The sequence below is a fragment of the Dendropsophus ebraccatus genome, chromosome 13 (assembly GCF_027789765.1).
Source record: "Dendropsophus ebraccatus isolate aDenEbr1 chromosome 13, aDenEbr1.pat, whole genome shotgun sequence".
NCBI lineage: Eukaryota > Metazoa > Chordata > Amphibia > Anura > Hylidae > Dendropsophus > Dendropsophus ebraccatus.
The window spans coordinates 53,050,739-53,078,499 of record NC_091466.1 but is presented as its reverse complement, the minus strand read 5'-3'; the positions used below and the strand labels follow the sequence as shown (position 1 = coordinate 53,078,499).

Genomic DNA, 27,761 nt, shown 5'->3' with positions numbered 1-27,761 from the left:
AAAAAACAAAAACAAAACACACACACACACACACACACACCCAACAAAAACACATAGATTGGCCTATACAAGTTACCCAATACTCCTGTATATCAGATAAGTCTCTAATAGTCCATAGTCTTCACAACTTGATATCTACAGATGGACATGATGGAAATTCAACGTCAGCTTTCTGAAAGCAAAGCCAAGCTGTGTACCTGGCACTCCTAAGTCATTAAAACAAAATCCCTTGCCGACTAGCTGCTATATTGATTATGGCAACTACAAGATTTCATGGAACTCATTTAAAGCCAGCCAGATCTAGAAGTAATTACGTTTTCATCTTGTAATGATCTAATTTCTCCATCTGTAAAGCACAAGGCAAGGCGGTATAAAGAAAATGGATTTCTTCAAATGTATATTGATGTTTTAAAAACTATGAATGCAGCCCGAGCAGCCGACTCCTGCATGCTGCGTTATGGAGTCCTTCTTAGAAAACAAAACAGGAGTTTGTTTTGCTTCATCTCGCTTAACTGTATGGAAACACTAATTGATTTGTGTGGTCGATACACATGTTGTAAAGCTCAATTCTTTTAAATGAAAAGCTCGCAGACTTCGGAGCAGCACACCTGGGGAGGCTTGACAAACGAAAGCCATTTAAGAGAGCTAAATATATTCATCTGGGGTATATAGGTAGGAAGAAAAAAACTACAACAGATCGAAATATAATCCTGTTACCTGAACCTGGCCCAAACGAATTATAAGAATTTCATTAAAGTCAAATACTAGGTCCACTTTTTTGCCTCACCTGGAATATCCTAATGCAAAGGCCTAGCTAGGTCATACTGCACCCAGGGCAAAAGATTTAGCACTTATGCTGCGTTTACACAGAAATTTTTGCAATATCGATTCGCTTGTGTAAACACTGCAGACGATCATTGTTCATTGTGATCTTTCAACGTGTTCTCAAATAGTCGATGGTCGTTCGCCAAAAATTTGCAGATCGCTCTGGTAAACAGTCTTTCAAAGACTCACCCTATTTGTGAGATAGGCTTAAGCGATCTTAAAAACGTTTTTTTTACGATTTATTCGTCTAAACGCTGATCGTTATAAAAACCAAATAGTTGCTTTAAAATTGTTAAACGATCAATTGGGCGAATTATCGCTTCGTGTAAACGGACCATAAGACAGCACTGAAGACAACTATACAACACCTGCTGCAGATCTTATTCTTATTAGTAAGACCCATGCACAACAGTTACAGGCTTCGGCAACTGTACTGCACTCATGCAGGTGCATCTATTGGAGTTGTTTGCTTTATTCTCCAACTAATCTAGATTTCTGATCCACATCTGATCCAGATTCTTTCGAATGGCATTACACCTCTGCAGGTTTTAAATATACTGTGCCCCCCAAATTAGGCATACTAAACTGTGCAACTCCCTTAAAAGGGGTTGGCCACTTTATAGTAAAATTGCTCAGTGTACAGTATTGTACTCACTGTATATACTTACAGCAGCTCCCTGTGTACCTCACAGAGCTAAAAATCTAACTCCTCTCCTCCAGGCTGGGCTGTCCTGCTCTGTGGTGAATCTGTCCATAAGATGGCTGACATGGAGGAACATGTGACCATGCCCCCCCCCAGTGTTCTCCATAGGCCTATACAGGCCCTGTGGTGGACACTGGGGGACAGGCCATGGTCACATGCTCCTCCATGTCAGTCATCTTATGGACAGAATCACCACAGAGCAGGACAGCACACCTGAAGGAGGCGTATCTGATTTTAGCTCTATGTGGTAAACAGGGAGCTTCTGTAAGTGCAGAGACTACAGTTACTATTACTGTACACTGAACTATTTCACTATAAAGTTGCCAACCCCTTTAATAACTTGAAATATCCCTATTGAGATATATTACTCAGTGCACTGATGCCCCCTAAAGCAGTATTTTATACTTTTTAGTCTCTTTCCTGCTGTTCCCCAGACACCGCTCTGGAATCTGCTCGTCATGCCTGGCTCCTAGGAAGGATGCACAATCACATAATCCCACTGCCTTCATCACACAGAGGTGGAGCCAAGCAATGGTGTAGGGAGTCGGAGGCTCCTTAAACTGCCAATTTCCAGCAGATTAAAAGTGACAGAGGTTAGGACAGAGATTAGGAAGATTGAGATCCTACTGGGGAACCTCATCTGGGGGAGGAAACGTGTGAGACTTAAATATAGAGCTTTCAGTGGCCCTAAAAGGGTAGGTCTCTTATTTGTGTGGAATGTACTGAATTGTTTGTCGCACAGTTGTCCTTGTTGAGGACCACTGCCTTTCAAACTTTTTTTTCTTTGTTAATGGAAAAACTAAAATAATAAAGAGTTTAAAAAAAAAAGTGACAGAGGTACTCTGTGTGGGAAACAAGTGGCCAGCTGCTCCATATCCAGAGCACTTCAGTCACTTGAATATGGCTGACGACAGAAATACCGCATATTGTCCCCCGTGACCCAAGCCGCCACCGCAGCCTCTCTCTGGTGCAATACTTCCTCCCTGGAGGACCCCTTTATAATTAGCATAAGGGCCCAGAAGCTTCATGCTATGCTTGCATCCAGTGTAAGTATCACAGATTTGTATGTTCTGCTATTGTAAGTTACAGCAAGGTGGCCAGAAAGCTTCCTTGTGAAACTCAAAGGTTATGCGCTAAACCAAGATACAGGTCTGTGGGTACTGCGCTCCCACCTAGCCAGATTCCTGCTCCACACTGATGAGGGGCAACATGAGAAATACTCCTTATGGGTGTTTTCAATCATCTGTGCTATGTTCTCCTAAATAAATGGTTAAGGGAAATACCCCTTAAATGCCTGCTAAGAACCTCTAGGGTGAATGACGTTCAGGGCCTCATGAAGTACTTAACTGTAAGAGTTACGGAAAGTGCTGAGCAAGCATCTGTTGGTATGCGTGGAAAAAAAAAGCAGCAATGTAGGAATTCAGGGCAGAGAGATTCTTTTTAAAACTGCTGGGGAGGATGAAGAAAAAAAATAACCTGCACTTACCTCCCTGGTTCCAGCGCTGGTGGCCGCATACCACCACTTCAGTTGCATGACGTTCCAGGCCCACGTAGCCAGTCAGCAGCTGAGGTGGGACCCTGTTAAGACTGACTGGCTGAGTGGGCCTGAAACATCGTGTAACAGGTCCTCTCTCCAACCAGGAAGCGGGCAGGGATCGGGGGACCAGAGAGGCGGTATGTGGCCACCAGCGCTGGAACCAGGGAGGTAAGTGCATGTTAATTTTTTCATCCTCCCCAGCACTTTTAATAGCCCGGAGACATGAAAAGCTACTACTCCCTTGCACCCTGCTTCATGTGCTCCTTTCTTGAAGGGACTGGCCATATTGCTGGGACATTTACTAAGTTGTGACTATAGGATGGAGGTGAGAGCAGCCAGGGTTGCTACAACATTATGCAATTATTGACTAACATACATGGGGGTGGATTCATCCTCATGCGGCAGTGGTAATTTACTACATCTTGTCCTTTTTTTTTTGTATTCAGAAATAAAATAGCCAAATCTTTGCATGTCTTGTCCCTTTTAAGGGAAAATTGTCGTGCAGTGTAGGCACAGACCCAGAAGTGGGTCGCCAAAGAGCAATAGTGGAGGCAGCGTTTTAGCTCCCAGGACTCTCTCTTTAAGTTTATCCTCTAGAAAGGATTAATAATCATGATGCTAGTGTTTCTAACTCATGCTTCACTGCAAAGACCAAAAAGGAAAAAAAAAAAAAAAACATACAAACATACAAACGAGTCTATACATAAATATTTATTTACAACAATAACTTCCTCAGTGTCTACAATAGACATTTTCTCTTCTAAAGCTCTGGTTAGATCCTTTAGAAATCTCCACCATAGTCTCACAATGCCTGTAGTCAGCCGTGTTCGCGCATGATACTCTTCTGAAAGAGCAGCTTATGGGGGTTATCTAATAATGAGAGCAATGTCACTTGAAGAGTGGAATGATGCAAGCAATGGAAAAATACAGTGGACTAGGGAGACACAAGATGCTCCAAGGGAAGGACAACGATACTCAGACAAAAATCCTCATGACTACATCTTTTCCAGCGACTCCATTTTTGCTTTTTTGTAGAGGGACTGCCTGAGAGCGTTCATTTTTTGGTCAAGTTCCACAAGTGAATAGCTCTAAAAAAAAAAAAAAGTAAATAAAAAAAAATGCACATCAGAAATGCATCTTACCAGAAGTATACATATGCTTCCTGTTTGTAATTAAGAGTTGGGGCTATAATATGGATAGATGGATAGTTTTATAACAGATCCCATTTTTTATCAATCGGTGTACCATGTGTCAGTGAGCAGAACCCACAAACCCTAAATGTCAAGCTTAAAGGAGTTATTCCAAGATTATGCAAAAGAAGAGCCCGTGGAGCCTCATCAATGAGTCTCAAAACACAGGACTAGCCAGATATCCCTCCGGGAAGGTCTCAGCCAAGGGGCAGCTCCTGTAAGGATACAACCAAAACCACCATATTAAGTGGCCCTATAAGTCAATGTAATGACAAGGGAAAAACCAAGGCCAGGTTCTATCCACATACAGCTGTTTCGGGGTGCTGCCCCTCATCAGTGTGGAGCAGGATTCTGGCTAGGTGGGAGCAATGCCTAGTAGAGCCATAAGAGAAACAGATCGCTGATCTCAGGGAGACCAGTCAAAAACGACAACAGTGCCGGCAGCGATCTGTTTCTCTTATTCCAAGATTATAAGTTTTTCCCTATCAACAGAATACTGGATAACTAAATAGTGAGGGTCTTACTTAGTTTTTTATTGTAGAAGAACCCTTTAAGAATGCAATGCACTGAAGTAATTGGCGAATGATTACATCAAGTGGGGGTTTTTAATCCCCTATCATGTACCCATTTGTTTTATTGTCTCATGTGTCTACTATAACATACAACTATGTTATAGTAGCCTCTGTATCCATATACCTACCTGAGAAGTCTGGGTTTTCCTTTGCTTACTGGACATCTCCTACAATTCAAAAGAAAAACATATCATAATAAAAAGAGTGGTGTGAGTCCTGCAAAGTAAACACGAGAAATAGACTGAACATAGGCACTAGCTCACTTCATTTAGTCCATTAAAGTCAATAAGCCAGCTGATGATATGCCACAGCATACGTTGGAGAATCCTTTTTTGACAGGACAATGACATATACCATACCCAAAATGTATTGTCAAATCATTATGGGAGAGAGATAAAATTTGTCTTTACTACAAGGAAGACATTTAAAGGAGCATTTTATCTGAAGATGTCCTGTGGGTAGAGGATAAGCTGATCAGTGGGGATGACCTGTGCTGGGCAAAGCAAGAGAAGATCAGAGTGTATGAGTCACTGGTGAAGGTGGAAGAGTTTGTGGGCCAGGACAGGCTGAAACTACTGCCTCTCAGTCTAAAGGCTGGGGGCGTATACTGGTGGACCTAGGGGTGTTCGCTTAGAACAGGGGTAGGGGAACCTTGGCTCTCCAGCTGTTGCCAAACTACAACTCCCATCATGCCTGGACAACCAGAGCTAAAGCTTTGGTTTTCCAGACATGATGGGGGTTGTAGTTTTGCACCAGCTGGAGAGCCAAGGTTCCCAACCCTTGGCTTAGAGTAAAGAGGCTGTGCTAGGCTTTTGCAGCCCAGTGGGATGGCCTGTGGGCTTTATCCCCTAATTTTCACATTATTCCCAACTCTTATATTGTATCACTGGATTATACAGTGTCTTTAGCCAAAGCATTAAATAGCCGCTGAGGTGTAATAATTTTTTTTTTTTAAATAAATTTTAACAATGAATGTGCTCAACATTTTTTTGCTTGTGGTGGAATATAGCCAAAAATGCATAAAGAAGAAAAAGAACCTACAGTGATTAGTGATGAATAGTAAAAAATAACGATAAGTTACTTTGATTGGAAACCAGTTCATACTTGGTATTCAGGAGAACATAGCTGGACGTGAATGGCCAGTCTACTATTGATATTCAGTGAAGCGCGTTCAATTTCAAAGTCAGAAAATATGGCACAAATGAGTTGGATGCAGCGGAGACTCTCAGAGGGCAGAATCACCAAAAAAATAGATCAAGCGCATTAGAATAAATCTGAATCCTATTTCTCAATTTGTAGGTTTGCATGTCCACAATATGATAACAATACACATATGATTATAGGACTCCAACTAATAGCATACTACAACAACTAACAATTTCTTGTCGTCTCCTCAGCGTCTGCCGCCAGCGGCAGCAGCAGGAGTTAGAACATCACGTCCCGGCAGCACACAGTAATGTGGAAGCAATTTAACACTGGGAATGATTGCACTTTTAGGGATAAAAAGAAACGTTAAAGCTTTAAAGGGAAACCACACAGAAACACGCAGGAGTCTACAGTATGTATAAGAGAAATTCATGGAGACAAATGAGAGAAAATGGCCAACATTTCTATTTAATTGTGATTTTTTTTTTTCCTCTTGATTGTACACTCTTTTATTCTACTTCTTGTACATGGTTATGGGGGCTGCCATCTTGGCTAAGCTAGTGCTGGACTTACTTAACAGCAGTTCTGAGATATGCTTTACTGCAGCTGTAAATCACCTGCCAGCGTAAGGAGGAAGAGTCTAGACTGTTAAGGATCCCCTCCACTGTGAACTATAGGGCTACTGCTCTTTTATCCCCAGCCCACTTCTTGCCTAGAAGCTTTATTGTATTGCCCAAAGTAGGTGCCAATAATATATGTGCTTCCTTCCAAGTTTTCTTAGGTCCTGCTCCTCCTGAAGGTGTTTTATCTCTTTATATCTATCTATGTCATGTCATCCAAGGAAGCTAGACAGGCATTTAATTGTTGTTTGGTGTATACACTTCAATGGCTCCAGGTCTACAGTTTACTCCAAAAATTTCTGGCCTTAGTAACTATTTGCTAGAGGTTTGTCGAAACCTTCCATTCTGTTCGAGGAGCTCCCCCTCTTCCTCAAGCAGACATGCTGTGTTTAGTGCACCTCTAGTATTGTTACTTGCATTTTACCTCAAGTAACCCACTAAGCCGGAGCTACCGCTTATATCACCTCTTTCCCCTCTGGGAGGTCCTGAGAGTTTTTTTGTTTATAAGAACACGGATACCTGTTCCCCACTTTGGTTCTTTTTCTGTTGGTTTTATCAACATCAAACTGGAAAACTGCTTTACATTTCTTTGACTAATATTTTCTGATAATATCACAAGTGACAATAAAGTCCCACATTGAAAAGTACTCACCATTGACTGAAAATACTCAGGGGAAATGCCTTCTAATTCCAAGATCCGATCTTCTAGCTTTTTAATTCTCTGGTATATGTCTTTTGGCACAGGACCTCCTAAATACATTACAGATTATATATTTCATTGGGTATATATATATAAAATAGAATTCAAATACAAAAAAAAAAATCTAGAAGATATTACTTTTCCCAAGATTACAGGTTACACCCTAATAACTAGCTGCCGCTTAATTCACTCGGGTAATATTTGATCTTTCTTCTCTGGATCAGTGAGGATCCTAGGGGTGGGACTCCTGTTATTCAGCTAGTAAGCCCCTATCCTGTACATAGTGGATCACTTATAATTTGTAGATAATCCCTTTAAATATTATTAATTATTATTATTATTAATAATAATAAATAATTATTTAAACATCGCATATGTTAACATATTGTATAGCTGCTTATTTGTATGTAAGCGAGTGTAGATATATACAAATACATACACATACAGGAGGATGTCTGGGTAACACCACTCGGTTCTCAAGATGGAGCACCTGCGTCCCATAGAGAGCAGTAGTGACCGCTCCCTTCATAATATACAGCAACAATGTACAAAGACCACCCCGGCCCAGTTGTCAACAGGGTTTAAACCTGAGCACTATCCTCCTAGAGAACTCGCAAAAGTGTCAGTCTATGGGGTCATTAGCATATTGCTTGACATAACTCATGGCACTTCCCAGAATTCCGTTGACCACCTGCACCAGAAGAGGACAACGTACCTGCAAGAGTCTTTTAAAGTATCCACCACAATGGCAAAATTATACATATGCATTAAACTGGTTGAATATGAAAAGAGGTTTCAAAATGTATTTAATGTTCGCCTATCTTTAAAATAAGCCATTAATAACTGATCATAGAGATTAGGAATCTCAACAACAGGCATCTCCTATGTCAGATCTGCGAGGCCCACATACACAGCAAGACAAGCGGAAAGAAAACAGCTCCATAGATTGTGTGGAGCACTTTAGTGGCCATGCTGGGTTACTGCCATTACACAATATGGTTATGGTTCTTTCCTCTGGCAAATGGCTGTTTGGCAGAGGTGTTAGGTGAGGGCTTCAACCTAATATAATAAAGTTAATAAAAAAAATGTCTTAGCAGGGTTTAAATCATTACCGGTGTTTAGCTGTAGGTGACATTCAATATTCTGTAGCCTTTCCTCTACGGCCTGGTTACCACAATCATGGGGGAGAGAATGTGTCCTGGAGTTGGAGGAGGATCCATCAGTTCTGGTTTGAGGCCCATAAGCATTCACAACCCTGGAGACTGAAATGGGACAGATACATTACACACATTCAAATCTGAAATTACTTTCAGCCTTCAATTTTTAGCTACAGTTTGTAGCTCTATTTATCCCCCCCGCGAGTAGGTAAAAAAACAATGTTCTATGTAGTTTTATAATATCTGTACAACAGTCATGTTTTATTGCTAAATGGTCATTGTCACTTTAAACAACTTCCTGCAATATGCTGTCCACAACCTGTTGTCAGAGAAAATCTGTCTCTGGTAACAGCTAGATCAGGACAAATTACAGGTGGGGTGTGCATGTGCTCTGTGTTAGAGAGAGACAGCCTGAGCTAGTTGGCTGTTCCTCATAGGTAAATCAAGGCTCATCTCTGACTACCCATAAAGCGCATGGCAACTATCCTTTGTATAAATACCAGGGTGCCTACTGGTGTATGTCCACAGTACTGCAGTGCAATCCTCCCTCCTTTTAGCTGTGCAGCAGGAGCGCAGTGCTTAGTGTAACGCTTTCCATGCTGTGACCCTGCTGCTGTTGTTGTTTTTCTTTCATTTCTGCTTACATGGCACCTTGCAAACCCAGTGCATCAGTAACCCCTTTTCCTCTCACACACCATCTATATATTGTAGTAGCGTATTGTAGACACTGTGCCAGCCTCCATCACTATTTAAAGGCCAGTTCTCCCCTCACCTGAAACGGACAGAATGTGAAATTGCTGTGCACCAGAAATAAGAGCAGTGAGGGCACTAAAATCACCTTCTCATGATAAAGTGTCACAAAACCATGCAGCGTTATAAAACACCTTTCTAAATGACACTTTAAATAATATAATTCCAGCTGTTTGCAGCCACCACTACAGGGAGCATATTTATCTCTACCTATAATTAGTATAAACTTTACTTACAGTCTGCCAGTGACTAGTTGAGTAGACATTTTGTATGTGTGGGAAAAGAAAAGAGGAAGCGGCGAGGCTGACTAAGAACAGTATCATCAGCAGCAGGAGGGCAAATGTTATTTATTTATGACTGCCATCCTCACTAAGTGTTGCTCTGGAGAACCCCTTTAAGTTACCAGTACCCAAACATCCAGTGCTTCATTGGTGCAGTAGGCCAAAAGGAATGCTTGTGCATTAATATGGTTAATAAAATACTGCCATGGGAAGTCTGATATCATAAAGATTTTCAGGAAAACAAAAACCACAACTGATCAGAAAGCAATAGCACACCTTTTATATGGCTCTTGAATCCAGGATATGGAGTAAAAACCGCATCGGTTCTGGCACAACTGTTCTCTGCAATGAGAAATATATATATTACTATATGTTTATCTAATGTTAACTACATGTCTACCATGTTAAAAAAAATGCTACTGTGTGGTATTAGGCAGCATTATTTATCCATGCCAGGGGTAGGGAACCTTGGCTCTCCAGCTGTTGCAAAACTACAACTCCCATCATGCCTGGACAGCCAAAGCTTTAGCTTTGGCTGTCCAGGCATGATGGGAGTTGTAGTTTTGCAACAGCTGGAGAGCCAAGGTTCCCTACCCCTGCTCTATGCCCCATAACAGCACCTATTTTATACTGCAGTTAGGAAATTTAAATAAAAATAAATTAATAAAGAAAAAAAATTGCATATTAATGAGATTTGGAAAAATAATATTGTAATCCAAGATAGGAGGCAATATTTCATTTAACAAATAAAAAGTAAGAGGCAACACTATATATTTTTTATACTTCTGGAGACGTATTGTTGTTCGATATGCAGCAAAATGAAAGGCAGCCTGTGTTTGTGTGGCAATTTCATTACCTAACTATTCTTTGCAAGATGAATCAAAGTGAATCTCTCGCTGTACAAAGCCATGAATAAGACTGAGAGCACACATTTGAGTCATATCTCTAGCAGAGATCACTGGGAAATGGAGTGACTGTAGGAACATTTACCTTGATTACAATCAATAACGTTGCAGAACTCCCGGACGTTGTTTTCATTGATCTCTGCTTGCTTTCTCTCTATGAATGCCAGTATCCTTCTGTCGATCTACAGGGAATAAGCACAGCAAAAAGAGATGGAGTGAGGGGGGTAGGGAGAATCGTCTCTGTTAAGAAAAAAACACAGCGTGTGTTCGCCCATCTACTTTAGAAACTTGCCTTTGATTTTGGACACTCTGAAAGCTACAGTGAAGAAGAGCGGTGAGGATTGCTGTGGACACAGCAATAGAAATCACATCAAGGTTTATCTTACTTAAAGGGAGCATACAGGGAAAAGACAATTTCTTTAGAAGAACATATATAAAGTCCTAGTTCTAAATATATAAAATAAATAATAAAAATCTAAATACTACTACTACTACTACTACTACTACTACTACTAATAATAATAATAATTATTATTATTATATAAACACTCGCTACAAAGAAAAATATATATTTTGCATGTTGAATTTTATTAATTTTTTGTGTACATTTTTGTGCTTTAACTATGGCCTCTTGTACATGGGGCAATTATCGATGGAACAGGCAAGCGCTCATTCTTTGACTGAATGGGCAGTTCTGCACGCTGAGGAATCATGAGCAGTAAGACGCACTTTTTACTATGTAATAGGAGATGCCAATTGAAGGAAGGGGCAGCGCGACTAAGCAAGCATGGATCAACAAGATTGGCAGTCACTTACAGGCAGGCTCAAGCTGACTAATACCGCCCCAACTTTCCTCTCTGCTGCTCTCACTCCCCTCTCACAGCGCACAGCCTCCAACACACATTAATGGAGAACTGCTGCAGCTGCATCTCCCTCTTCCCTTTATACTACACAAATTTTTTCCCCTGTTTTTTAGGAGGTTTTAGACATTTTTAGAGACCAAACAATTATTTCAAAAAATATATATAAAAATAAATTCTAATAGGCATGTATTTTTAAGGTTGTAATATTCAGTATGAATGGACATTTAATAAAAATTCTGTGTTAAAAAGAAATTCAATGTAAAGGTGTCCATTGTCTTTATTGCTCTTTCGTTTCCTGAATGCAATATTAAGCCACTTCATGAATAGTACCTGATCAAATTTTTGTCTATGTTTTTCACCTGTATATCTAAAATATGTCTTAGAGCAGGGCATGTCTCTGCTCTTAAAGGAGAAGTGCGGTGCTCAATAATATAATAAAAACACTCATAAATGTGCTGATATGGCCTACCATACCTCTACCACACTACCGGGAGCCAGGTCCCGCCAATACCACAGTCCGATCTGTACTTGTGTCTCTTTTCAAAAGTCCTTCACTTCCTGCTTGGCGCACGCTGCCGATTTCACATGGTGCAGTGCACATCATCTTCCCATCCCCTCATCTGTATTCTACCTCATTTCCTATTCCGCCCCTCTCATACTGGACTCTCTTCCACCTTGCAATACCCTCTCCCCTTAGGCCAGCAAGCCTGTCACGCTCCCTAGTCACACGGATTCTGCGCATTTACCCTGTCGGTGAGTAATCTAACCTGAGTAATCCACAGTGACAGGGTGAATGTGCAGAAGCCGCTTCCTGGAGGTAAAAAGAAATAATGGTCCCGAATAGACACAGTCTTCATCAGCGCATGCGCTCCTGAAGGCTTACAATATGCTATGGGGCGGTCACATGCAGTGTAGCTAGCTCGGCCAATAGAAGCTGAGCAAGGGGTCGACCTAGAGGCAGGTTGATTAGGGGACGGACGTCCCAGCCAGCCCCTTGAACGTCATATTATGACGCGTTGACCCCAAATGGCCGCCGGGCCTATGTGTCGACGCACTGGACAAAAATTTACAACTATTGCACTTTCGGTGGGGGGCGGGATGAGGAAGAACGACAAGACAACAAGACAGGTAATAGCACCATATAACAAAGTTATATAACTTTGTGATGTGGTGCTAAATCCACAAAAAAGCTTTGCGCCGCACTACCCCTTTAATGAACTCGTTTTCATTCATCCAGCATATTTAACATGCAACAAGCAGGTGTCATATCAGACAGCATGGCATGCAGAGTTCTTTTGGGTTGGCAATTTCAAATTAGATGGCAAACACGGCTTAAGGGGTGACAAATGGGATGCAATAGATCCGGCTTGTCACATACAGTGTTTCAAGGCCCTGTATATATGTAACCCAGCTTTAGAGAACAGAGCAGAGGAGGAAGGTGTACACAGCAGCTGGGAGTGTGGAGAGTTGGGAAAGCATACACAGGGGGGGGGGGCATTTAGGCTGTAGATAGGGAGGAAAGGACACAAAGGCAGTTTGAAGGGGGGGGGGGGGGGGAAGAACAATCACACAAGTGTACACGTGTAGAGAGAAGGCAGAGCACCCATAGCAAACTCTAGGCTATTGGGAGAACACATGAGTATACTCAATGTAGAAGCAAGCTGTGAGCTGAATATTAGGGGGTCTTGTGGATGGAACCAACACGCTGTGGTCAAATCCACAGACACACAAACTCCTAATGGCAGAATGCACGTCACATCGACCAGGTCAGTGTACATCATGACAGGTACACATTTACAGTAAGTGTACTGTAACATTTTGAACTCAATGTAAATGCTTTCCTTTTTTTCTTCAAAAGGTGTCCGTAGCCTTTACTCTGATATTTTCTCTGACTAGAATTATTTTCACCTGATGATGTAGTGTGTATTTTGTGAACAAGGAATGAACCAGATGTTTATTTCAAGCACCAACTCAGTTGTTTGCATAGAGAACTGAAAACTTCCTGCAGCAAGCGGCTGGACAGTAGCCATTCTGATATTAATATTCTCACATGTATTAACAAAGTAACTCCAAGGGTGATACACTAATATATATATAACACTAATATATATATAACACTAATATAAAACTGTACTTAAAGTGATACTGTCACCCCTTTTCTGTATAAGGGCTTCTCTACACAGCTTAGATTCTGCCGTTTTAATACCTTACTTTGTAATAGATCTTGGTGCTTGGTCCAGTGAAAAATGCTTTTTATCGTAAGTGGATTGTGCCAACTGGGCGGGACTTCCCAACTGCGGTGCCACTTAGCCCCGCCCAAATAACAGCCATAGGCCCTGCCTCCTCTGTGACATCAAAGTCAAGGTACCGCCCCCTCTACAGTAACTGGAATGGGTAGACTTAGAGGTCTAGGTCCCTCCCCCTCTGCAGCCATTAAAATGAGCAGACCTAGAGGTGTAGGCCCAGCTCCCTCTAGGTCTGCCCATACCAATGGCCGTGGATGGGGCGGGGCCTAGATGCTGATTATGTCACAGAGGGCGGGTCATAGTGCCTATGTGGGCTGAGATATGGGAGAGCCCCTACAGCACTGTCCACCATTAATAACATGCAGTTTGGAGGGGAGAGACCACAAAGAAATCATTTATACAGTAATATATGAAATGTCCACAATATAAACTTAAGAATGGTGCTTAGAACTTCTTTCGATGCAGGATGACAAGCACAGAAGCTCTGCGCTCCAGTGCTGACAGATAACCCTATAGATACTGCAGCTGGCGCGACTGCAGCATCTATACGGCTTCAGACAGAGAATTCTCCCTCTACAGAGGGAGAATTCTCTTTCTGGTAACCACCGGGGCTCTGTGATATGATCGCAGAGCCCTGATGGTAGCCATGGACTCCGGTGTCCTGGCTACGGAGGCCAGCTGGGAAGGGAGGGAGCTCTGCCCCATCCCCTCTCTCCCCTTCTGCTGTTACAAGGTTATAACAGCGGCAGGGGACAGAGGAGAGGGGGCAGAGCTAGGGCCTTCAGATTATGGGATCATTATGATCCCATAAGCTGACGTCCAAATCAACCTGGGCATTGAGGCATCAATGACCCATGGTCGTGAAAGGGTTAAATAATTTTAAAAAGTAGCTTACTTCTGACTTTCCAGCCTGTATCTGGATAATTGTGGGATCAGACAGGCACTCAGAGTTCTTATTTAGAGCAGTTTTTGCGCTAGTATTTCCAACATTGATGTTCTCCTTAGCTTCGCCAGCACAGGGAGTTTCTCTCATCTGCTGTGATTCTGAATTCTTTTTATCTTCCATATTTTCCAAGGTTTGAAGCTGATCTAAAAGAGGCTGAAAAATAAAACAAACAAACAAAAAAAAAGTTGAATGCATTTATTTTTCCCTTTTTATTTATCTGACCAGTTTACATTGCAGCAAGCAGCGCTGACTGAATGACACTATAAGACACTGAGCAAACAAAAGCTGACAGGTGATGTGCGTGCTGAGCTGCCCTTAGCACGTCATTACTGTATTTAAAGTACATAGTGATAGTATAAAAAAGCACTGAGCTGACTAACAAAAGAGGCAGCGAATTCTTCATCATAAAAGGATGTTAGAACTCCAAACCTCATTTACATATCTACATAATTACCCAATTGTTACTTGTTCTTAATAGTTTGCTTCTGGTTTCTTTTCACTGCAGAGTACCTGATTAGATATTTTTTTGCAGCCAATAGAAATTACACATAAAAAGTTCAAAAAGCAACGTAAGCAGATAAGGAAAAAGAAAAACTCACATCACAGAAGAATCCAAAGATCCTTTTAGATCTAAAGAGGTGGTGGACGTGGGGCGCAAACAAGTGCTGATTTGCAGTGCCTTTTCCAGGCCTGACAAATCAAGCAGCCAGGTTTTAAGATTACACAGCAGTTACATACTTACCTAGTGCACTGCTGCTGTCATCCGGCATTCTCATCTTGAGCTCTTCTGTCGAGCCGCTGTGTCTTCACGCCCTGTCTCCTCCAGCTGTCAATCATTATGGAGGAGGCGGCAGCCTGAAGATGCAATGGCTGTATGGGAGAGCTGAAGAAGAGGATGCTGGATCACAGCGGCAGTGGACTAGGCAAGTATGTAACTGCTGTGTTATCTGCAAACTGACAGCAAGGATATATACACATCTGTGCTGTCAGTTTACCTATATCATTATCGGCCTCACATCCTGTTTGCACAGGGAGATGTGTGGCCGATGCTGATAAATTTTGGAGCGTGTTCTAATCAGAAAGTCAAGCCAAGGATTGTCTGTTTCCCCGGTCCTCCGCTGTTCACTTTTACACGGGGCGATTATCGGCCATAGGAGCGTTTCTTGCAACGCTTCTGCCCGATAATTGGCCAGTGTAGAAGGCCCTTAAGCCTGACAAATCATTTCCCTCCCAGATTGCTGTATACCAATGCCCAGGAACTGGTTCATTCTCAACGATATTCAGCAAACAGTGATTTCTGTGACCAGTGCAAAGCACAAGAGTATACACTCTTGTGAACTCAATGAGAGATATGACAGTCTACCAATTAAAAACAAAAACTCAGAAAAGCACAGTGTGAACATGGCCTCAGGTTCTATGCTAATTACACTTTAACTTCTTGAAATTCGCTGTATGGACATTAGACTTACTGTACCTGATGTCTACTGCACTACAATAAATTAGTAGAACTAATTGGTGAGTGCAGGATCCTTTCTACTATCTATCTGGATTACCACTACCTCGGGCACCACCACTGACGGATGTGCCATCCTCCTCACATCCACCTGTCTTTATATTAGGACCCGCCTGTAAATGCCTTGATAAATTTCCCACTCGATATTAATCCCTTTAAAGTAAATCTGTCAGCTGTAATTCACGTTCCAAACTGCAGACACTGTAAGATAGCTGTTAGGACAAGGAGACGCATGGTACCGTTCAAATATCTGTCTGCACTTCAATAATATGGAAAAATGCTTTTATTCTCTCGTACAAAAAGGCAAAGAGGCCTTCCAAGCTCCTGAATAGCTGCAGGCTGGAATGGTGTCACAGCTTGATGCACTCCAGGAGCTCAGGAAAGCCTCTTTGACTATACCATAGAATAAAAGCATTTTTCTATGTTCTGAAAACACATATGGATACATGAAAGGTATTGTGTGTCTTCTTGACCTAACAGTTATCTTACAGTGTCAGCAGTTTAGAACCTGAATTGAAGCCGACAGATTCCCTTAATTCTTTTTTATGCAGTTCAGTTAAAAATAAATATATAATACTAAATGATACTAAATAATAATAATACTAAATAATAATAATAATAATAATAATAATACTAAATAATAATAACAATAATAATAACAATAATAACAATAACAATAATAACAACAACAACAACAATACTAAATAATCAATGCAATTCTAACATCAATGCAAAACTCCTCCAAAAGACATATACCACTTTCCCCTGGCATAGTTGCTAAAAGCAATGAGGCTACTTTTAATAATGAAGAACGGGGCTGAACAAATCCCAGGAACGAGGTAGGGGTCATTCACAAGTCTATAGAATTCTGTCCGTACATGGAGTGTTCTGCGGACTGAACTTATGAGCTCACAGGTCCAGTCGGCAGAACACCGTCCATGTACAGATGGAATTCTATGGTCGTGTGAATGTCTTTGAATCTAGAAATGTCAATGATATTGGTTATTGTTGGGCTACTAGAAAATTCAGTTGGAGCATTCCGAGTAGGTCTTAAATCCACAGTACATTGGTCATTCCTGCTTGATCACGTGTTAGTCTACGGACGCAGAGTGTGGAAGACATTGCAAAATAAATATATGAACAGTAATGGGTACCTGGAGATCAGATATGTGCTGCTGAAGGATGGAACGCAGGAATGCTGGTTTGACATCTGACGAGCACTGGATATTTTCCCAGTTTATGGACATGTTCACAGCCTCTTCAGGTTGTCGGAGCTTAGAATGGAGGAAAGGCAATAATTGTACTTATATGTTTAGTTTACACACAAGTGTTTGTCAGACCTAATTGACAAAAGGCAAAAAAACAAGATGCACTTATGACCTCTCTCACCTCTATGCTCCCATCCCTTTTTTTCAACACCACAGACCATTCATGGTCTATACAGGCACAGTGGCTTTCAGCAACTATTCCAGATGGTCTATCAGTCTGAGCCATGCCCCATGTGTTGGAGAGTAACCTACACAGCCCATGATCTCAGTGATGTGTTGTATGTGCACCATATGGCTGTATGCACTCACCTTTTTCATACAGCTCTGCAGTGTTCTCAATATCCCATGCATGGCCTCCCTGCAGCCTTTCATATGTGGCGATTCTCCATCCACCACCTTAGCAGTTCGCTTCACTCCAGCAGCCATTACTTTATTCAGCACTTCAAGTGATCACCCTCCAAAATGTCCAAAAAGGAGGAGATAAGGGTGGTAAAGCTTGAATAGACGTTATCACCCAGACTGTGAATATAAGAATTACCTAGTTATGCAACAATAGAGAGACAGACAATGCATTGCTGTATAACTAGTCATTGGAGTTAAAAGGGTACTCCGCAGACACAAAATGTATGTTTTATACTTTGCTTTTATAAAATTATATTACTTTCTAATATAACTTTATTTGAAAAATAGTATATCTTTTTATATTCAGTAAGGGGCGACATGGCTCTCGTTGTGTTGGCTTAGAGCCCTGCAGTTCCTGATCATTTTCTTTGTTCTAGTGCTGTCAAACAGCACAACAGCTATGCAGAGTGGGGGTTTTCCCCATGTGTACTGTATGTTCTTATATGCAGTACACGCTGTGGAGAGGTGGTTGCCCAACACAATGCAGTGTCCGCAGTGCCCGTTATTGTCATGTTGTCACCCGCATGAGCCATAGCTGTCTAGAGCCGCACATGCCAACTTGGCAGTAACGTGATTCGCTTATGCACCGTAAGGTGGAAAAGCAGCGCATACACACTGAACATTCAATCTGAGGATATTGGCTAAAGGACCAACACTTTTCGCCCTATGGCGCTGCTGAGGGAATTGTTGGCGGGGGCGCAAATCAGCATGCTCGGCCCTTGCAAGCAACAGCGCATGCGCGCAACAACATGACAACAGCGGGGAGCAGGAAGAAGGCCAATAAGTAAATATGCAGGTAAACAGGGAGGAGGAAGTAGCGGTGATGCGTGCCGAGGTGCTGCACAAATGTCAAGCCACTGTTCCTCTTTGACACTACACTACAAAAATCTACTGCACGGAAGCTTTGAAGAAAGGGACCATGCACACAAGGGGACAAACACCTATAACACACCATCAGCACCTCAGGTCTGGTCCGGTTGCTCTCAGATTTCCTTTCCCTGGCTCCCTATCCCTGAGGATACTACATTATAGAGCAAAATTACAACTTCCATTATGCAGAGTAAAAAAGAACTTAAAGGGGTACTCCGGGCTGGGGGGCTTTTTTCGCCTAAAGCCGGAGAGTAGGTGGATGAGGGCAATGACATCCCCTTACCTCCCCGGTTCCAGGGACGTGTCCCGGTTCGCACTGCCCGGCCTCTTCCTGGTCTCTGCAGGGGCTTGAGACGTGACGTTTCAAGTCCGCCCAGCCAGTCAATGGCAGAGGCGGGATCCCGCCCGTGCCACTAACTGGCTGAGCGGACTTGAAACGTCACAACTCAAGCCCCTGCAGAGACCAGGAAGCGGCCGGGCAGCGCGGACCGGGAGCGGCGCGATCTGGTACACAGTGCTGGAACCGGGGAGGTAGGGGGATGTCATTGCCCTTATCAACCTCCTCCCCAGCCATAGGAAAAAAAGCCCCCCAGCCCGGAGTACCCCTTTATAGGAGTTGTTCAGGATTTATAAAAAAAAAAAAAAAAAAAAAAAAAAAGTACTCACCCCTAAATCCCACACAGCTCCAGTGCCACCAATCAGAGGCCGCAGCAGTCACAGCTGCATGTGATCACTGAAGCCTGTGATTGGCTGAAATGCCACATGACTGGTGTATGGGACGTTGTCAATGGGCAAGTAAAGTTTTTTTAGTTTGTTTTTAAATTTATACTGATTCCAGATCTAAGGCACTTTCCTATAAATCAGACATGCGATTACATAGCTAACCCATAGAACAATACCTACATAGCAATAAAACATAATGCACAAATCACACATCACTGCAATACTAGACACTACAGTACAATACCTATATCAGTATATCCTTGTATCCTACATATAAATATATCTATACACATTGCTTGCATCAGTGTGAGAGAAGGATGAATGAAAACTGCAGGGAAGGACTCACCATGAACACCAGAGGACTATAACCCCCAGCTGTCTTACCTGGCAGATAGTGGGTGTTACTATCGATATGTTGCAGCAACGTGTAAACTTAGAGCGTGCAGGAGTAAGACAAGACAACGTGTAACAGGCTGAGGCTGCTGCTGCTCCTGGTAGCATACTGAGCATGCGTAGAACGTCAGGGAGGAAGTGAGGTAAAAAGTCAGGGCGGAAGTAAACACATCGGACTTACTGAGCATGCTCAGAATGGAAGGGCAGACGTGAGGTAGGACGTGAGGGCGGAAGTGTTTGTGGCAGAGCGTACTGAGCATGCTCAGACTACAATGGGGCTCATGATTGCATGAAAGAATCTGAGTGCTGAGGCGGGTGGGATCTCTACTATATCAATGAATGTTCCTCAGTTTGTCTGTGTCCTATAAAACACAAGCATACATTTTGAGATGCACTTGGTCATTGTAACAATAGGGGGGAAAACCTGCTGCCTCTATAGCACAGATCTGCTGCATGTTTATTATGGTGTGTGAGCTTTTGCATTGCAATCTGAAATTTTTTTTGAAATATCTGGTCAGCCAGTTAGAAGGATTTTTTTCTGCTGTTTTATGTGTCCACCATTTTATCCCAGTGTTGTGAGGTCTAAGGCGGCATTCACATGTGCCGTAATTACGGTCCAGTCACGGACAATGGGCTACGGACTGGACTTCAGAACTGCCGGCATCATCCGAAACTGTTAAAATCTTCACGCTACTGTACTGACGCGTCGTCCATATTTATGGACCGTGCACGGAATATGTGAATGCCCCCTAAGCTATAGTGTTATGTTGTTTCCCCCTCGAGGTTATGTCCACACTACGTAAAAAACACTGCAGTATTTTATAGCAACAGCCGTATTTGCGCAAACAACGGCCGTTATTTGCTGCCACCGCGCTCTCTCTCTCTTATGTCTCTTGATCGCATCGAGTCTCAGCAGAGACCCGCTGCGATCAATAACTTTATTAAAAGTTATTTGTAATGGAAGGAAATCTTTAAAAGGGGTTTTCCAAGGGAAAGTAAAAGTGGCGTAAGTAAAAGATGCATGCCCCTCTCACTGCCAGTTTCCTACCAGTGGAGGATCAAGGTGACGTTTGTGCTCAGCAAGGATTAAAAAAAAGAAATAATGCTAAAGCTTTTGTTAGTATAAAACTAGACAGGTTCAGACAAGCCTTTTAAAGATGCAGACACATTTTATTCTTCTTTGCCATAGCCCTATGAGGTCTCATTTTTAAAGGGGGGGGGGGGGGGGGGTTAATTTTAAATTGAACCAGATAAAATATTGAGGGGGGGGGGATATTTTTAGAGGGGAACTTTCCCTAATTTGATCCCCCTCAAAGCTGGAAGCCATGGGATGCGATCCCTCCAATGAAAAGGCTGTCGGTGCGCATGCACACTAGTCGCCTTTTTTCTCCCATTCATTACACTGGAACCTGGAAGTCCAGGGGAACCAAAGACATGGGAGTAACAGAGTACAGTGATCCCTAATCGGGATCTGTGGCACATGTAAAAAAAACTGGATGATCGACCAAAGAAAGTGGCAATATTACGGGTAAAATTCCAGTCATACTAAAGTGCATACTGTCTAGTAGTGTTTCTCCAATATAGTGTGATACTACATGTCCTGTACTGCTCTTTACCTGTACCAGGATCAGTTTCTCCTTTGGACACCAGGTGAGGGCAAATTCATGTTATTTTCTGGGACCCCGTGTGATCTGTACAAGACCCTGAAACCGCTCCAGTCCTCTACATAGAAAGTAAATTATAGTCTCCAGTAGTTCTTTCTGAGTGTTACATACATAGTAACATAGTAACATAGTAAATAAGGTTGAAAGAAGACAAGAGTCCATCAGGTTCAACCTAGGAAAATCCTACTGTGTTGATCCAGGAAGGCGAAAAACCCCTATGGGGCAGAAGACAAACGCCCCACCACAGGGAGAAACTCCCCCCCCCCCTCCCCCGACTGCAATGGCAACCAGAACAATCCCCGGATCAACGTATCACCAGAAATCTAATGCCCATAACTTGTAATATTATATTTTTCAAGAAAAGCATCCAGGCCTCCCTTGAACTTATTTACTGAATCAGCCATGACAACATCATGTGGCAGAGAGTTCCACAGTCTTACCGCTCGTACAGTAAAGAACCCGCGTCGATGCTGATGATGAAATCTTCTTTCCTCTAGACGTAGAGGATGCCCCCTTGTCATTGTTACAGACCTAGGAGTAAAAAGACCACTACAAAAATCTCTGTACTGTCCATTCATATATTTGTACATTGTGATCAGATCGCCCCTAAGACGTCTTTTTTCTAGCGTAAATAACCCCAAGCGTGATAACCTGTCCTGGTACTGTAACCCACCCATTCCCTTAATGACCTTTGTTGCCCTCCTCTGCACCCGCTCTAGGTCAGCTGTGTCCTTCTTATATACCGGTGCCCAAAACTGTACACAGTATTCCAAGTGTTGCTTTATCCATATTAGTTAGCTGCCTATTTTCCTATAAATTTCAAATTTTTCTCAGTTTGGGATGACATCTTGGGGACTACAGAACCAATTACCAGTTTTCCATAGAGTTTTGGTCTCAACATACAATAGTCGTCCTGGAACCAATTAATATTGTTTGTTGGGGGACCACTGTACTGTTGTACGTCACTCAGGATCTCAGCCATGTTTAGGCATGTGTTGGCCGGGTGAACATCTGAGACATTGGCCTTTGCTTGACACGTCAAACAATGGCCCCAACAGACATAGCGCCATCTACTATTCCCTTACAGCGGAACACTTGATGTGTTGCACCACTGTGTTAATCAGGAGTAGAGATGAGCGAACTGCTCGGACTTTTGGTCTGAAAGCAGTTTGTTCTCTCATCATGCCTTTGAGCCCGGCCGCATACTTGCGCTCCCGGGAATATGCGGCCAGGATATTCCAGGGAATCCCTGTTGAATTCCCCGGAATATCTTGGCCGCATATTCGCAGGAGCGCAAGTATGCGGCCGGAATCAAAGGCATGATGAGAGAGCGCCGATACCGTCGGACCAAAAGTCTGACGGTCCGCTCATCTCTAATCAGGAGGTGTCTTGAAAAGCAGAGGTTTAGCGATAATCATAAGGTTGCTTGTAGACAGTGCTGTTAGTCTGTGTAGAGAGTTAACTGAATGCCTGTATACCAACACACTAGCTTGTCCTTCTGCACAAAAGGCTGAGGGATTGGAGGTTCTCCAGGCTATTGGAGCTCTGAAGAACTTGAGGTCAGAGAAGTTCTTGCATTGGCAGTGGAGGCTTGAAGATGATGTGGGCCTGTGGAAAGCTGAGGGTTGTCTGATGAGTCCTGTCTAGAGATTAACAAAATTTTGATTTGTTTGCATCATGCTGCGTTTACACGGAACGATAATTCGCCTGATCGTACGATTAACGATTTCGAAGTAACTTTTTTTTATAACGATCAGCGTTTAGACGGAACGATATTTTGTACGGAAAATTCGTTTTGCGATCATTTTGCAATCGCTTAAGCCTATCTCGCACATAGAAAAAATCGGTGAACGACTTTACACGGAACGTTCTGCGAATTTTTTGCGAACGACCAACAACGACTTTAGAACATGTTGTAAGATCAAAATGAACGATTTCTCGCTCGTCGCTCAATTGTTCGCTGTGTTTACACGTACGATTATCGTTTGAATTCGATCGTTATCGTGCAAATTCGCACGATAATCGTTCCGTGTAAACGCAGCATCAGCCAATCCAATTTGTATTGGATTCAATGATTACTTTGCCACATTCTTCAAACAGAAAATGAATAACATCAGAGAAGGTTTCATCTTACAATCCCCTCAGCCAAACTCCTCTCCAAGCTACTCTTTACATCAGGTGTGTCAACTCTGGCCACACTATTCTCTTGGTGTTTTAAATCTGGCCCGCCGACATTGCAGATTATAATATGGGTAGTCCAAACGGCCACTCAGACCTCCCGTATAATAATCTTGTAGGCCGCAGGCATTTTTTAGCCTGTTGCCTGGCAGTATGTGAGTAGCGTCCAGACGCCCGCAACACTGTGACATCGCACAGATTGGCGTTGGGTACCTCCCGGAGCCTCTGGAGCAAGAAGGTTGAGTCCGGTGTCCAGGGTGAGACTATGGGGGATGGCTGGCAACTATACAAGAGACTATGGGGGAGGGTTGGCTACTATATAAGAGACTATTGGGGAGGGCTGGCTTCTATATAAGAGGCTATTGGGTAGGATCAGCTACGATATAAGACACTATTGGGGAAGGCTGGCTACTATATGGGTTAACAATCGGAGGGCAGGCTACTATATGGCTATTATAAACACACAAAAACACAGAAAAATGCAACAGCTCACAGCAACAGCAAGATACAGACCCACCATAGACATGAAAATAATTAAAAGCAGCCCCCCCAACTGCCCAAAAAATTCCCACAAAAATAATGAGTCTCTTGGTCACTATTTGCAAACAGCGTAAACTGCCTCACCACGATAAGGTGGACTCATATCGAGGCAGACCCTACACTGTATGTACACTATGGCCTCTCCATGGCGTATAATACGCCTATGCTCTGGGCATGCAAGATCCGTCTAATACCTGCAAAAATAATTGCATCACCTGGGTGAGACAGGTGGAGTGCACGACCAAATAGAAGCAGCCACTCCCCCAACTGGAAAACAGAAAAAAAGGAAATAATTGGATCTTGCATGCCCAGAGCATAGGCGTATTATACGCCATGGAGAGGCCATAGTGTACATACAGTGTAGGGTCTGCCTCGATATGAGTCCACCTTATCGTGGTGAGGCAGTTTACGCTGTTTGCAAATAGTAACCAAGAGACTCATTATTTTTGTGGGAATTTTTTGGGCAGTTGGGGGGGCTGCTTTTAATTATTTTCATGTCTATGGTGGGTCTGTATCTTGCTGTTGCGGTGAGCTGTTGCATTTTTCTGTGTTTTTGTGTGTTTGCAATTTCAGCCATGGCAACGTGCTCCTGCCTAGTGTGAACAGTGTTCTAGGAGAGCTGACCAATTATTTCCTATATGGCTATTATGTGGGTCACCAATAGTAGGGCTAGCTACTATGTGGGGCAATATTGGAAGGGCTGGTTACTATGTGGGACACTATTGGAGGGGTTGGCTACTACATGGGGCGCAATTATGGGATTACCTACTGAATGGGGGAAATAATGGATAACTACCATTGGGGTTGGGGTTTAAAGAGGTTATCCAGCGCTACAAAAACATGGCCACTTTTTTTCAGAGACCACATGACTCTTAATTTGGTCCCACTGTATGTTAGAGTTTTACACCCCTGCTCTGCATCAAACCTCACCACCTGCACACTTGACCCAATCCCATCCCACCTTATCCAAGTCACCTCAGCATTTGTCCCATCACTAAGGGCCCTAAACACAATGATCAGCCGATGACAATGATTATCAGCTGATCGTTGATTTAGGTTTGGACCTACAATTGTCGGGCGCTGACCTCGCATTGCTACGTGTAATAGCCATGTGCGGCCGGCGGCTGACGATTTGCAAAGTGTATACAAAACCCATCCATGGTCCATTGTGTAGTAACCACTAGGCCCAGGGTGATCTATCTAGTTGAACGATCCACCAAAGATGGGTAGAAATTAGTAAAAAATAAAGATGATATATGGCACAATAATATATAGGAAGTCTGTAAAAAACAAAGAAATGCCAGGGTACATAGTATGCAATTGTCTCTTTCGTTATTTAAAATGGCATACTCACAAAGAACAGATTGTATCATCATAGAGACATTTCTCTATTAGATAAATGGTAATAGCTGTAAGAGATCATTGGTGTCAGACACCGCTCACCGGGCTCCGGTTTTGGTAGTATCAGATCGGTGCGCTGTATAGCCAATCCGTTGGGTGCTATGTGACCAGTAGTGCGCCAAGAGCCGCTCAGCTGGATCGCAATCGCCTTGCTGTGTCCAAGCGATATCTGATGGATCCAAGTGGTGTCAGATAGACAAGTTGTGCAGCTGGTCAGGTACTTAGTATGTGACCTGTAGTACGCCAGAAGTGGTTCTATTCACCGTGCACAGCAGGGCCGTCTTGTCGGCGGGGCAGGAGCCGCTTGTGGAGATGGAATCAAAATGAATACAGCGCTCCTTCTGTTGTGTTGGTTCTACCGTTGCTCGCTGCCTGGCAGGCTCTGAATGGAGACTGGACTGAGTCCGTGTGCAGAATCACCGCGCAGGAAATCTGTCAAACTTGTATGTGATGATTTTTAGGAAATAATACACCACTTCCTGCAGGACATGCAGCAGCTGATAAGTACTGGAAGACTTGAGATTCTTTAATAGAAGTAAACTACAAATCTCTGGCACCAGTTGATTTAACAATTTTTTTTTGCTGAACTACACCTTTAAACGGAAACTTACAGCAGGTTAGACGCATCTGTTAATTTCTATAGCGCATGTGTGATGTCCCACTAGGGGTGTTACTGTTGCATACACCCTTCGCAAAAGTCTGTACTTTTTGTGGCCTTTTTATGGTGAAGGTAGTATTGAGAGTTGGCCACTAGATGTCGCTGTATTGTGTATTAGTATATGGAAGCTGCACAGCTGAAGGATCGCAAAGGGTTATTGTGCTTATGTGTTACAAGAATCTCTAGACCAGTAGGATTTCTGCTTTCCTTGTGTCCTATCACCTCTCCTCTCTGTTCTTCTATTGCACTCTTTTCACCCAAGCGCACCATACACGCTGTAGAGGTAGTTAGGCTGTATTCCCACGTTCCGTGTTCCGGACTCTATACCGCCCAGGCAGCGTCTGTAATTAGATGCTGGGAGCGGCGGAACTGTACAGATATGCGCCGGCTGTAATAAACCAAGCACTATGCAGTGTTAAACCTCTCAGGAGAGCACTAGCCAAAAGATATCCTCAACCCACGCCGTGGACAAGGAGAAGTCACAGAGCAGGACAATATGCACTATAGAGCCACAGAGCCAGGAACTGATCCGGACAGAGCAAAGTTGCAGTGAGCCTAGGAACTCTGTCTCGCAGCACGGGTGTCAGCAGGGAACCCTCAGCAATCCGCTCAACCCAGGTAACAAGGTCTGGGACCTGTGTCACCCATTAGTACGGTTAGGCCAACGCTAGTGAGCATAAGGTGGTGGGAAGACTGAAGACAAAGGTCAATACACAGGCACAGGTGTTCTTCTTATTCTTATTCTTCTAAGTATTCTACCTCATCCTCCAACATCCCAGCAGAGCACATTACTACATGGGTTGAGACTCTCACGGCATCCTCCTCTCTGCTACTCTACCTCAGCACAACTCAAACAACACGACTATCTCCTACACAGCACTTATCCTACAGATCTGTTCGTCCAATGTTCAAGTCTTTATTGGAACTTTGTCCAGTTTATACCAGAGACTTTCTGTATTACCTGTTGCACATTTACAAGTAGTAAACCAACTCAAAATTACCCCAAGAGTCTGTGATAATTCATCACCACCTACACATCATACACACCGCAACCTTGGTACATTTCCCCTTTCGGTGGGTGGCGGGTCCTACTATTTGTGAGGGTCATTACACCGCTCTGGCCACCTGTGACTATATCATCTGTGACACTATTCCAAGGGACCCAGTAGCAAACCCGGCATTACACTGACCACAGGGGAAAAGGGTACAACCGGCCTTACACACTAAAAGCAGGCGTGCCATCACACCTGGGTGCCCACCAGGCACTGGTGTCACGTGACCATTAAGGTCCGGCTGTATCTCGGCCATCCACCACCGGAGTGGTGTCACACTACAACACCTAGCAAGTGACCAGCCGTCCCTCCGATAGAACACGTCCGGGGGCACACCACACATGGGCCGCTAAGGATGAAGGGAGTTTCCTTACCTTGATCCTCCACTGTTTTTGGTAAATTTGTAGTTTAGTCCCTATGTAAATTAGGAAGTTTAGTGCACTGGGGACTACTCGCCCTCCACCACCCCAGCTGACCTGCCCTTCCTGATGACTATTCATTTGGCACTCTGCAGTGATAAGCGCCAGAGTGATGTCACTACAGAGCGCCTCCTCAATATTCATTAGAAGGGACAGATTGGGCATTGAGGGCGGTAGCCCTGTCCCCAGTGTAAAAAAAAACATTATTATTATTTGCATAGGCAATAAACTAAAAATTT

At 43.2% G+C, this 27,761-nt stretch overlaps 1 protein-coding gene across 2 annotated transcripts; it reads right to left on the bottom strand.

Moving 5' to 3' along the window:
• Nucleotides 1-3,763: 3,763 nt before the first annotated feature.
• MBIP (MAP3K12 binding inhibitory protein 1) lies at nt 3,764-19,719 on the bottom strand. 2 transcript variants are annotated; one of them, XM_069949941.1, is made up of 10 exons: nt 19,564-19,719; nt 17,532-17,741; nt 17,109-17,228; nt 14,391-14,594; nt 10,472-10,568; nt 9,758-9,823; nt 8,406-8,555; nt 7,246-7,343; nt 4,956-4,994; nt 3,764-4,153 (listed from the first exon to the last, which is right to left on the bottom strand). In XM_069949941.1, the coding sequence occupies exons 2-10, from the start codon at nt 17,646-17,648 to the stop codon at nt 4,061-4,063; spliced, it is 984 nt and encodes a 327-aa protein (XP_069806042.1). In that variant the 5' UTR covers nt 17,649-17,741; nt 19,564-19,719; the 3' UTR covers nt 3,764-4,060. The 2 variants fall into 2 exon arrangements, with proteins under 2 accessions (XP_069806042.1, XP_069806041.1); XM_069949940.1 differs by having other exon boundaries at nt 19,602-19,719.
• Between the last annotated feature and the right edge of the window lie 8,042 nt (nt 19,720-27,761).